The sequence below is a fragment of the Felis catus genome, chromosome A1 (genome assembly GCF_018350175.1).
Source record: "Felis catus isolate Fca126 chromosome A1, F.catus_Fca126_mat1.0, whole genome shotgun sequence".
NCBI classification, from domain to species: Eukaryota; Metazoa; Chordata; class Mammalia; order Carnivora; family Felidae; genus Felis; species Felis catus.
Window position 1 is genome coordinate 10,152,371 of NC_058368.1, and position 13,372 is coordinate 10,165,742.

At 43.9% G+C, this 13,372-nt stretch overlaps 1 protein-coding gene across 4 annotated transcripts in view; it reads left to right on the plus strand.

Moving 5' to 3' along the window:
* The window catches only part of TEX26 (testis expressed 26), a 54,828-nt gene that overhangs the window by 11,166 nt on the left and 30,290 nt on the right, over positions 1 to 13,372 (plus strand). For all 4 annotated transcript variants that reach the window (XM_045049960.1, XM_045049927.1, XM_045050028.1 and 1 more), the window contains exons 4-5: positions 5,482 to 5,638; positions 13,074 to 13,250. In XM_045049960.1, coding sequence (XP_044905895.1) covers positions 5,482 to 5,638; positions 13,074 to 13,250 — 334 coding nt within the window. The remainder of the gene's footprint in view (positions 1 to 5,481; positions 5,639 to 13,073; positions 13,251 to 13,372) is intronic.

Below are 13,372 nucleotides of genomic sequence, written 5' to 3' on the forward strand. Positions count from 1 at the left end.
TTTAAAAATGAACAATTCGGGGCGCCTGGGTGGCGCAGTCGGTTAAGCCTCCGACTTCAGCCAGGTCACGATCTCGCAGTCCGTGAGTTCGAGCCCCGCGTGGGGCTCTGGGCTGATGGCTCGGAGCCTGGAGCCTGTTTCCGACACTGTGTCTCCCTCTCTCTCTGCCCCTCCCCCGTTCATGCTCTGTCTCTCTCTGTCCCAAAAATAAATAAACGTTGAAAAAAAAAATGAACAATTCATTGACAATTAATACATTCAAAATGTTCTGCAACTACCACCTTTATCTTATTCCAAAACATTTTCATCGTCTCAAAAGGAAACCCCCTACCCTTTAAGAAATTAATTCCTGGGGCGCCTGGGTGGCTAGGTCGGTTAAGCGTCTGGTTCTTGATTTCGGGTCAGGTCCTGATCTTACAGTTCGTGAGATCAAGCCCTGTTATCAGACTCTGCGCTGGCAGTCTGGAGCCTGCTTGGGATTCTCTCTGCCCCCCGTCTCTCTCTCTCTCTCTCTCTCTCTCTCTCTCTCTCTGCCCCTCTCCCGCTTGTGTTCTTTCTCTCTCTTAAAATACATAAACATTAAAAACAAATAAAATTACTTCCTGTTTCCCTCTTCCCTAGCCTCTGGTAAGTAACAATCTACTTTCTATCTCTGTGGATGACGTATTCTGGATACTTTTTATTGGGAATCAGAGAACATGTGACCTTTCACATCTGGCTTCTTCATTTCGTGTAATGCTTTCAAGGTTCATCGGCATTGTAGCATCTATCGGTACTTCATTCCTTTTTATGGTTCCCTTTTATGGTTGAATAGTATTCTATTGTATGTGTATACCACAGTTTCTTCATTCATTTAGCCATTGCTGGACATTGGGCTGTTTCCACCTTTTGCCTATTGTCAATAGTGCTATCAACTGGCACTCGCAAACATTTGTGTTTCGTATTATGCGTCCTCAAACTGCCAGATCTTTTGTCATTTTGTTTACTCTACCTAGAATCCCTTCTCCTGTCCACCAAGGACATTCATACATTCACCAAGGCTCAGCTTAAAGAGAGCTATCTCTAATTCCCTTCTCCTATAGGTGGAAGTAACTGACCCTCCCTCTGTCTTCTGGGCACTGGGTACCCTTCTCCCACCATAAAAGGCAATGCTCAGTTGTAGTAAAGAGTTTCATTTATTTGGATGCCCCCCGGAATGGTACCCCCCCGGGATGTATTCATTAGGTAATAAGGTGGTGGAAAGGGTAGGATTTGATGACTGAAAGAGTATAAATGGCAAGGAAGGGGAAAGAATGAAGGATGATTTTTCTGGTTTTGAGTTGCATGGCTGAGTGGACACTCCTGCTGTTTACTGAGCAGGCATGGGTGAGGACCAGGTTGGGTGGGAAAGGGCATAGGGGAAATGTGAACTCAGTTGAAGACACGTTGGTTGAAAATATGTCCAACAGGCAGTTGAATATCTCGGTCTGGAGTTTGTGTGGAAGAGGTGAGCGATAGATGTAGACTTGGGAGTCATCAGGACATACACACATATCCCATTTAACACCCCATTTCCTCCTGGAACCCATTCATTATAATGAATTTACCTCTTAAATATTTGCCTTAAGATTTTAAAATTAATGTAAAGCAGTCAGTTACAATATTATACTGTGTATGTATACATATATACACACACAAAGCATTTGTTTTCTTTAGGTGTTATTGAAGGCTCCCAGCCAATGAGAGCTAGAGCGGTAGGTGGTCCTGGGCACTCGTAGCCAATGAGCTGTAGTGGGGGCGTAGCCCCTCCAGCCATCAAGGCTCTTCCAATCGACCTGAATGAGGGTGTGCTGTATTATTTACTCTGCCGAGGCCTCTCTATCTGCCATTTATTTGTTTCTGTTGAACAGTTACGACTGTGGCTCAGGACCTGAACTCGGATGAGACTGGCAAGGTGCTCCCTCTCTGCCAACAGAGAGGATCTGCCGCAAAAGCGATTGCCCTGGGAGTTAAAATACAGACTGGTGGGTTGGAACTCCTTCAAGGAAACTGTGGTGGGAAACAGGGGCCTGATGATATATTGGCAGCAATTGTGATGCCTCCGGGTGTGGGCAGTCAGGCAGAACACGGGCTGGAGGTGGGTCAGGGCTTGACTAGTGATCACGGGACCCTGCAGCCGTTTCTGTCGGCTGGCCCCTCTTGGGGGCAAGGCTTGCATGTGTATAGTGATGCGTCAGAGTGACTAGTATTACGAGGATGAACGTGTGGAGCATAAAGATACGTCCGGCTGATGAAGCCCTGGGGAATCCCCAGGTTTGAGGTGCAGGTCAAAGAAAGAAGCCATAAATGGAGACCAAGGAGCAGCCCCAGAGGAAAGCCTGAAGGAGGTGGTATCATCAATGCCTGGGAAAGAGATACAAGAGAGATCCATCACCGTGTAAATTATCTCTGCTATCTAGGGAGTGTCCCACCGGAGGTCAAGGGTGACTGCAGTTCCCATTCAGGATATTGGAAAAAACCGGTTTACCTGGGTTTAGCAATGACTGGCAGGGCAAAGACCTCAGGCAGTGGATGGTTATATGTGCCACCTTTTATTCATTCATTTAAGCCACGAATATTTCCGGAGTGCCTCATATGTCAGGCACTCTTCCAGATCTGGGAAGTAGCAGTGAAGAAAATGAGAAAAAACCCCTGTCTTCATGGAGCTTACACTTTAGTAGGGGGAGACGGACAGCTGATGATAAATATAACACTCAGGCAAACTGTAATGCACCATAAAAGTTTAGAAAGTGATAATTCTATGGGGAAAAAATTGATCAGGGTAAGGCGGATCCTGAGTGGAGTGGTGGGGGAAGGGTTTGCAATTTTATGTGGGGGTAATTTAGGGAGGTGTCATTTAGATGGTGACATGCAAATTGAGATTTGAGGGAGGTGAGAGAAAAAGTCATGCTGAAATCTCGGGTGAGAACCTCTCACCCTTTCAAAGGCAAAGCCTTGAGGCAGGAGCGTGGCTGATGTTTCAGGAATTGCAAGGCAATCCAGGCAGCTGGAGAGAAGGAAGTGAGGACAGAAAACAAAGGGGAGGTGCGTTGGAAGGGGTTGAGGGGTAGATGTGTGTGTGTGTGGGGGGGGAGGGTTGTAAATTGTGTAGAGTCCTATAGGCCATTGCAGAGTATAACTATTACTCTGAAATAAGGAGGAGCCACTGCTGAGTTTTGAGAAGAGGGGGAGCCCTGGCCAAGAGTAGACTATAAGAGAGTAAAGGTGGAAGCCGAGATACTGGCTAAGAGGCTACTGCAATAATCCAGGAGATAAACGATGATGGCTCAGACTAGGGTGTTATGTGTGATTGGAAGAACTGGTCTGCTTCTAAATATATTTCATAGGTAAATAAGGTTTCCTGATGCAAAGAATGTGGGGTGTGAAGCAAAGAGATGCGCCAAGAATGACTCCAGGGATTTAGATTGAAACAGTGGCAAGGATAGAGTGGCCATTAACTGAAAGGTAGAATATTCAAGACTCAGGGGGGACGCTCAGGGGTTCTGTTGTGGGAATGTGAAATTAGAAGTGTCCTAGCAAGCTTCCAACTGGAGATCGACAGAAGAAAGACGTTGGGCCGTAGGGATCTGTGTTGAGGGAGAGGGTCTAAGCCAAAGATAAATGGGAGTCATCCTATGTATTTGAAACAAATGAGACTGGATGAGATGATCAAGCTAGAAAAGAGAAGAGGTTCAAGGACTGAGTATTGGGACATTTCACTAACAAGCGGTCAGTGGAAGAAGCAGCAAAATGGACTGAGAAGGGGCAGTCAGTTGTGAAGGAGAAAGCCCAACAGAGCGTGTTGTGCTGAAAACCAAGTGAAGAAAATGAAGGAAAAAGGACTGGTCACTGTCAAGGTCAAGGAAGTCGAGGATAGACTTGGCCGTTGGCATGCATGGAATGGAGTTCATGGGTTGCCTTGACAGGAGTAGTTGTGGTTAGAAGAATGCTTGATCAGTGTGAGACAGAGGGCTTCTGGGAGAACTGGCCGAGTCCAGATCTGGGGTGGGAAATGTGCAAGATGAGTCTGGAACTACATAGAAAGAAAGAAAAAAAAAAAGACTAGAGCTATATCAAAATTAAAGAGGTGCTCACAGGCTCAAAGGTAATTTGAGCTTCAATAAGGATAACATATGCAATAGATAGAGACACATCAAATATGCTTAAATCTGTGAGTTCTGTTAAAAAAAAATGGGGCCACTTTCAGAGGACGATAAGAAACCAATTCATTATCTTAGAAACTGATGGAAGGAAAACGATCAAGCTCTCCCCCCCCCCCCCCCCCCCCCCCGCCGTGCCTTCCCTATATGAACTATGCCCCTGGTAAACTAAATGATAGATGAGGGAAAATGTCTCGTTATAAACATATTCTAGCTTACACATGAAAAAGAACTGATAGACTATCACCCCCTTTCATCCATTAATCTAGGCATTGAGCATCAACAGCTGGTAACCTCACACAAAGAGAAACAACTATATGTTGTAATCCTCTTTGTCACATACCATTTGCAGTCTCGTCAGAGGGATCTATCCTCAGAGTAAGTCAGTCTCTGCCAATTGTAGGAAATACAGGGGACAGAGGAACTTGTTAAACTGCACAATGAGTATGCATTCAACAAAATCCAGAGCGTGGGAACCTCTCCACATCAAATGGCTTGGTTTCTTCAATAGATTAGAAGGGAAAGAAGGGGATGGAGAGGGACCCTGAAGATTAAAAGACACGTAAAAGACAAATTTGGGGACGGTCAATGTATGTAACTATTTTGGGGGGTTTCCTGCGAAGGGAAATTGGGAAATATCTAAGTAACTAGAGGGGAAGTAGAGTGAAGGGGGCGTTTTTGAGATAAGAGAAATGAAGGCAAGCTTGGACAGCCATGTCCCCAAAGAGAGGGAGAAATGGAAGTTGCAAGAGACAAGTGAGAATTGGGGGGGGAGGGTCACGTGCCAGAGTAGGCTAAACACAGTGGTCTCCCATCACAGCGTAATGAGTGCAGATGTGGTGACGTGCCGGGCGGTGTTTGGAGGTTCTCATCAGATGGCTTCAGTTTTCTCAAGGAAATAGGAAGCAAGGTCATGAGAGTGGGTAGATGGAAAGAGGTGCTGGAGGCTTCAAGTTTCATAATCATAAAATCTCTTTGGGGGCAAAGAGGAGAGAGCGCCTGCCTTCCCCCTCTTACAGGCTGCTTCTGAGAACTCTGCATGGGAGGCAGGGTGTCTCTTGAAGCCTGAGACTGTCTGCTCCTTGGGCATTTAAAGCCAGGTCAAGAACTCACGTGGGTCTTCTCCTCTGGTCTGAGCTGGAGATTTCTGGTTGGAGGCACACTCTTTGGACTCTGCACACACTGCAGTGTGGTAAGTGGGTGTAGAGGACCCAGAAGAATATATACCCACAAACACACATAATCTTCATTCCATTAGGTGAACCTATATCAATTTTCTTGAAAATTGTGTTTGTATTAATAGGATTTCTTTCTCTGGACGTTGCCTCAGGGCCAATCAACAGCATCAATAAAGAGCCACCTCCCTTGGAAAATCGCTGCTACAAAGGAAGAGGTTAGGAAGGTGATAGCAAATCAGTTTATTTCTAGTACTAGAAGAGACTTTGTGGACACAGCAAAAGGTAAACATGTTCATTTTCTCTCTGGTCATATGTTGTGCCCTGGAGTTGCAGTGGGGAACAGCATAGATGCAGTCTCTTTCCTTAAGGAACTCACAATACAGACACAGAAAGAGGCAATTTAGCAAACAAAAGGTCACATATGAAAAGGTGTATCATACGGGAAATTCTGGGTGCCGTGGGTGCACACAGTGGGACATCTAGCCTGAAGTTGGGAAGGGGAAGCCAGGAAAGGCTTTCTGGGCCTGAAAAACGAGGATGAAACAGCCCTGCAAAGATGAAGAGGTCAAGTTCAACATGCCATTTCCAATTATTGCTATTTTGAAAAATTAAAACTTTTATTAAACTAATGCATGCATACATCTAAATCAAATAGTAACCTAGTGGTTTATTACAAAGTAATAGCAGTTCTTTGACCCTACTCCCCATTGGTGATCAATTCAATCCTTTCAGTGGTTCTTATTTGATACTTCATATTTTAAAATAATATGCATATACCTTTATCTTTGGTTCATCAATTTTAGACCTTGTTATTGACTTCCTGTTATAGTGGTTGAGGATTTATCTCTCCTGTAACTCTTTCTCACTCCCCTTCCATCCATTCTCTCTATAATTATATTACAAATTCTTGTTTGATTCAATTGCTAATGTTTATATTGTGATACTGATATGATATATTATGATTATGTAAACATTCATTGCTGAGCTAGGTGGTATTTTATAATTGTTTCCTTCCCTTTTTGTTTTCTTTCTTTTTTTTTTTTTTACCAGAGTTAATAATTGACTTTTTATTCATATGCTTAGTTTTCTATGGGCCTGTCACTAATTTTTGCCAAATTCTTGATCACATACTTATCAAGACTTTTTTCCAAACAGTTTCAAACACTCTATCACTTCTGTTTTTCCCAGAGATCTTCTGCTTGACACCCTTCATCATTCTCTTCTAATCCAGACTGGTTGTTCTGTAGCTTTGCTGCCCCACCTAGCACTGCGACTTCCTTTCTCATCATTCTAGGAATGACTTTGGCCTCTGCCTGTATTGAATCTTGTTTCCTCTTCCTCTTTCTTATCCCTTCTCCCTAGTTTTGCCAAAGGACATCTTTCAGTACGTTCCTAAGAAGAGTGCACGGGAGGTAGTTTTTTAAGTGCGTTCTGCCCTATTTGGAAATGTTCTTGTTAATTCCTTAAACTTGTCTGATAGTTTGGCTGGATATAAAATTTTAGGTTGATAATCATTTTCCCTCAGAAAGCATTCCTCTAAATATCTTCTAGCATCCAGGATTTCTTTGTACAAGACTGATGCCATTTTGATTCCTGACCCTCTCATATATATTTTTTTTCCTGGCAGCTCTTAAGATCTTTTCTTTATTCCTGACATTCTGAATTTCACAACTGTATGCGTTAGTGAGAATCTTTTGTCATTGATTATATTGGACAATTAGGGTCCCTAGAAGCTAGAGTCATGTCCTTCAATTCTGGACATTGTTTCCTGCATGTCCCTTCCCACATTTCTCCCATCTCTTTTCTCTGTTCTCTTCTGGGACTCCTATTTGTTGGACTGATCCTCCAATTTTCTCATCTTTTCTCTCCTAGTATCTTTCTCTTTGTATTTTTGTTTTGCTAACTTGAAAATTTCTTTAGTTTTTAATCTAGCTCTTCTATTGGATTTTTAATTCACTAGCTTTCTTCCTCTCTCTGATTTTTTATTTGAATAGTAAAATTAATAAGTTTTATTTACTGCAATATATAGAGCTCTGATTATTATGGTCTATTATGGTCTGATTATTATGATTATTTTTTATTTTTTTTTTAATTTTTTTTTCAGCATTTTTTATTTATTTTTGGGACAGAAAGAGACAGAGCATGAACGGGGGAGGGGCAGAGAGAGAGGGAGACACAGAATCGGAAACAGGCTCCAGGCTCCGAGCCATCAGCCCAGAGCCTGATGCGGGGCTCGAACTCACGGACCGCGAGATCGTGACCTGGCTGAAGTCGGACGCTTAACCGACTGTGCCACCCAGGCACCCCTATGATTATTTTTTAAAACAGCATTCTGTTCTTGTTTTATATATGCAGTAATTCTCTTATAAATTTTAGGATGTTTATGATACACTTAATTTTCAACATTTTCATCTATTCCTTGCATTGTCTCTATTTTCTGAGTGTTTTAATGGTCTAATGAAAATTTGGTTTTCTGTTCATACTTACCAGAGGGCAGAGGCAGATTTACTATGATGCTAATAAAACTTCTTTTAATTCTTTGGATTCTTTTTTTAAGTGAGTGTAGGCAAAACATTAATCTCTAAGGTTCACAAAACCTACAAGGGAGACACACAAATCTGATTGCAAACTACATACAGAGATGGGGCTTATTAGCAGGTACTTGATTTAGGTGGTTAGGTGATAAGCTCTCTTTCTGTTGGGAAACCCCCAAATACCCATATTTATAGGTCAGTTTCTCCAAAGAGAGAAACCCTTGGCTGTTGGCCTTCTGAGAGCAGGATTGGGGAGGAAACTGGGATCTTCCTGCTTCCCATGCAACACTTACTGAACCCTTCTTTTTCCTGTTCATCTCACTACCCCACCTTCTACTGTGCCTCGTGTCCTGGAATCTCCTGAGCTTCTCTCATTCAGTTTTACACCTAATAAATTTCTGGTTAGGAAAGGATCACCAAATGACTGCATGAGGTTAAGAAGATTGTGCAGGAACTCAACCATGCTGTATACAAGCTTTCACCCAAGCTGCTTGTTTTCAGCCTGAGCCTCAGTACCTTTCTTACCCTGTTCCTGTTACAGAAGCCTATTGGGGGTCTACAATGTGGATTAGCTCACTGATTTGTTATTCCTTTCGGCAATCACTTAGTTTTAGCTTCCTCTACTTTGCTAATTCAGTTGCCACATCTGTATTTGGTCTCCAGCTTCTAAAAATATGGTAACCTCTAATCTGCTATCATTCTGGTAAAGTCTGGGGAGGGAGGAGTCAAGTGTGATATATGATAATTTTTATGAATCTAAATTGGATCATATTATTCCATTGCTTTCCAATGGCTTTGCATTGTATTTTGTTTTGATTTTGTTTTTGAGAGAGAGAGAGGGCACAAGTGAGTGAGGGGCAGAGAGAGAGAGAGACAGGGAGAGAGAGAAAGAGAGAAACAGGACTCACCTGAAGTGGGGCTCATGTTCACGTGAAGTGGCGCTTGTGTTCACCCAAAGTGGGGCTCATGTTCACCCGAAGCAGGGCTGGAGCTCACGAGAAGTGGGGCATGAGTTCACTTGATGTGGGACTTGAACTCCCATCCAAGTACTAACCAGGCCCGACCCTGCTTAGCTTCCGAGATCAGACGAGATCGGGTGCGTTCAGGGTGGTAGGGACTTGAACTCATGAACCGTGAGATCATGACCTGCGCTGAAGTCAGATGCTTAACCCTCTGAGCCACCCAGGCTCCCTGCATTGCACTTGGAATGAAATCCAAGTTTCAGTTCCTTCTCTTTGTTCACAAGGTCCTGCGAGACTGCCATAGCCCTTGCTTACCTCCTCACTGTTCCTCCTCCCTCCATCCCCTCGTTCATCAGGCTCCAGCCACATGGGCCTTTTTAAAATTCCTATAGGATACCGTTTCCCCCCACCCCCCAGCCTTCAACCAGTGCACAGGCTGTCCCCTTTGCCTGCATTGTTCTTCTCCCAGCTCTTTCTGTGATTTTACTGTGTCATTCTGTAGACTCCAGAATGTCCCCTTGCCTGTGAGACCTTTCCTTACTGTTTTAGCTGAAGAAGTGTGCCACCATATCATTTGTTGCCTTCTAGCACCTGGCATTTTGCAGTCGTTTGTTTACTGATTCTTGTTTTTTGTTGTTTTTGCTTTATTCTTTCTTCCACTATTCGGCAGGTGCCCCAAAGGCCTTTATTCACTGAGAATCTAGCACGGTCGGTATAGTCTAGTCTGGGTGTGGGAGGTGCTCTGTAAATTTGTGGAATGATGGAAAAAATATACGGGAAATACACTTTTTGAAATTAGATGAGTATAGAATCAAAAGACCTCCCTACTTCAGGTAAATATTAAGGGTGATGGGAAAAGATTTGAAATGTCAGCCTTCTTAAAAGATGTCTTCGAGCTTCTAAGCAAAGGCCTTTCTGCATGTACAAATTACCATCTCCCTATGTGTAGATAAATACCCAAGACCTGCCAAGACTCTCTCCTAAATCTCTTAGCTCCGTCTGTTCCTCTCCCTCCCCAAAGCCACGGCCGCCCGTGTCTCCCCCTTGGATGACCTCTATTCCAGCTCTCTTTTCCAGGTTTGTCGCTTCCGATCCATCGCCAGGACCATCACCATAGTTTCCAGATGTGCGAATTGATGTCACCTTCCAGCTGAAAACCTTTCAGTGACTCCCCAGTGTCCTCAGGGGACACTAAGCTAAATGCCTTAAATGCGAGGCTGTACAATCTGGTCCCTGCCTGCCACGCCAGCATGCTCCCTCACCAGCCCCCACACTCTCCCCGAGACCTTCTGCTTTCCTTCCTCCAGACCCACGGCGCCCCCGACGGCCTTGTGCCTTGCGCACACACTGCCCCCCTCCCGTGGGCCACCGGCCGCTCCCTTCTTGCAGCCTATGTCTGTCCATAAATGAAGTCCAAAGACAGGCTTCGTGTCTCTCCTGGGAGTCTTCTCTGATCCCCCACGTTTGGATTGCTGGCCTTCCCATATGTTTTTATAGATCTTATTCTTATCTTTTCCACATTATTTATCACCCAATATTGTCATTCTCTCTTTTTTGTTCTGTTTCTCTAGTATTTGAAGCTTCTAAAGCGCAGGGGCCATGTCTTATCTTTGTATCTTCATCATTGTATTAAGGCCCATGAGTGAGAAGCACGAAAAGGTGCTTGTTTTCACATTGAGGCCTGGGGAACTTGGCTTCGATGAATTAGAACAGCAGACAGAGACAGCAGAACTGGTTCTTGCTTGGCTGTAGATTATGCGCATGGTCCCAGTGGTTTTGAACGTGCTGTAGATGCACGTTTGACTGGGGACTTTCTGCAAGTGCCATGCTAATCTTAAATGGGCCAGTTTCTCTCCTTGGGCTATAGATACACTAGTGCGGCATCAACCGTTCTCAAGTGAAAAAGAAAGAGTGGGAGCTGAGCCCCTGAGGAGCAGGGATGGCTCCCCGCGAGGAGTCCAAGGCTTGGAGGTGTGGTTACCATTGGGTCACGTTAGCTCTGAGTCATGGTTATCCCATCAGGGCAAACTTCAGTTCCACTACGGGGACTTCAGGCATAAGTTGGGTCCCTTGGGATCAAGAACTTCTCTTCTTGATGATACTGAAGGAACTCATTAACGTGAAATTTTGTAAAGACAATAAAAGCGTGCGTTGAGAAGAACGAGGTCGATTACTGTGATAACGGCTAAGGATCAATGAAGAGTAAGACTTAATCTTTATCTTCAAAGGAACGCAGAGTAAGTCTAGGCTCTAACTTTGTCTTTTCTGGGTCTTCACGTCCAATTGCTCCACTACGCTGCTTGATCCTGGTCTACACAGACCAGCCCCTCAAAACCTTTCACAACCTGGTTTCTAACTTACCTCTCCTGATTCACCCTCAGCTACTCCCTGCCCTGCATACCTCACACTCTTGCCAGCGAGATCATACTTAATGAACACAGTGCACAACTTTTGCTGCCTTGTTGACCCATCACCGAAGCACATCCTTCGCTGTGTCTGCCATTTAACTCTTGTCTTCCTTCCGTTCCCCTAACAGAGCTCATTATACCCTCTCTGGGCTTCTATAGCACCTGTTGAAGGCTCTGAGTCAGTGATTCTTAAGCCTAGGGGAAGCTTGTTTACAATGTAAGTGCCTGGGGCCCCACTTCTAGAGATTCTCAATGTCTGGGATGAGGTTCAGCAACTGTGTTTTGGAAGAAGCTTCCTAGGTAAGTGTGCTGTATTATCTCCACGTGAGAACCACGGTTCCAAGTGTTACGGTTACAAGATGTCACATTCCGTATCTGTTTGTCGTGTGTACATCTTTCTAATCACGCTAGTTTGAGGTCGTGCAAGGTAGAACGATGACTAAGTTATTTTTAGCTTTGGCACGGAGCACTTCAAGGACTTCACCAAGAATTTATTTTCCTCCTATAAAGCTACTAGTGATATACAAAAACCAAGGTATAGATGGTGCTTCCTAGGAACCATACCAGATGGTTTCCCAAAATATCTTCAGGGATATCCTGTTTTTAAGCCCTAGAGTTGCATCTTCTCTATAACTTTGTCTTCTCCTTGGACAGGTTATGAGGTCATTATGAGGGCCATTGAATACCCACATCCTCTCTTCCTGACTCATCTAAATGAAGAGGCAGCACGTAGTGAAGCTTTCTCTCACTGTGCTGGTCTAGACGTAAATCATTTCTAAACAGATCATTAAAATGCTCTTGGGTGCCAGTAGATGCCATCACATATTGTTGGATGTACCTTTGAATTAAATATCCATAAAAACTACGGGAAAATGAATTCAGGACAAGACTCGAGTTTAGTTTCAGTAGATCGTGGCACCATTCGGATATTGCTCAAGATGGCCATGTTAACATTCTTGTCCTGAATAAAACTGGTGGTGTGTGACGTGCCTCTGAACCACCTTGGTAGCCAGAATTAGGGATGAACTCCCTCTAAGTGAGGTAGCTTGTGCCTCCTCTGTGATCTGGTAGCGCTTGTGGAAGCTGGCGTTTAGTCAGTGCCTCGTAGGTATTTACTGATTATTTATCATCATATCATCGGTATTTGATGAATATTCGGTAGCAGAGTTATTACAACGAAATAATGGCGCCGTTGTCCGCCAGTGACAACGATGTTACCTAACCCTCCATCAGAAAGGGATGAGCTTCAGGTGGTTCTTTTCCAGGTGATGGGGATGGTATGCACTTCTAGGGTTGCCAGATTTAACTAATGAAAATACAGGATGCCCTGTTACATTAGAATAACAGTATTGAGTAGATAAGCGAGTATTTTACAAAAATTCTTCGTTATTTATCTGAAATTCAAAGTTAACGGGCGTCTTATGTCTTACATGTCAATCATAGCCTTACCTGAGATCTCTCTCTCCACTCCCCACCCTGCTCCAGGGACGAGGCATCCCTACTGGAATGAGGGATGCCTTCTGTGTCCATTGAGCAGAACGGAAGAGTATTCCAAACTGACATACAATATATTCATTAAAACCCACTTCTAATCATTGGAGCATATACTTCCCATGCCTGATAAAGCAGAAAATTATTTCTTGGTTGAAATATCCATAAAAACGACATTGATTGTACCTCTAAATACGAGAAGAGTGGGTTTAGTGTGATAAAATTGGAAGCTACTGCCGGAAGTAAAAATGGAATGAAAATATGATGCTATTTTAAGTAGCTTACAAGGGGTTACTGCCTTGTGTCTGTGCCTCCATTCCAGCTCAGGAGATTCAGGAAAGTTCTCAGATGTCGCTGGGACAGAAAAAGTTACTTCCTCGACCTGCGGACACTGAGTTTCGACGGAATTACCAAGTTCCAGCTAAAATTCCTGAGCTTCAGAACGTTAGCCTCAGATATGGATGCTACTCAAGCCTCCCAGTGGCTTCTCAGGGTCTAGGTAAGTACACCTATAGCTTTTAAAGCAACTTTATAGATTCTGTCCTTGTTCCAAGATTCTTCAGCACATTGGGCCCTGGCAGGTAATCTTGGTGACAGTCACAAAGAATGCCAGTGATCCCT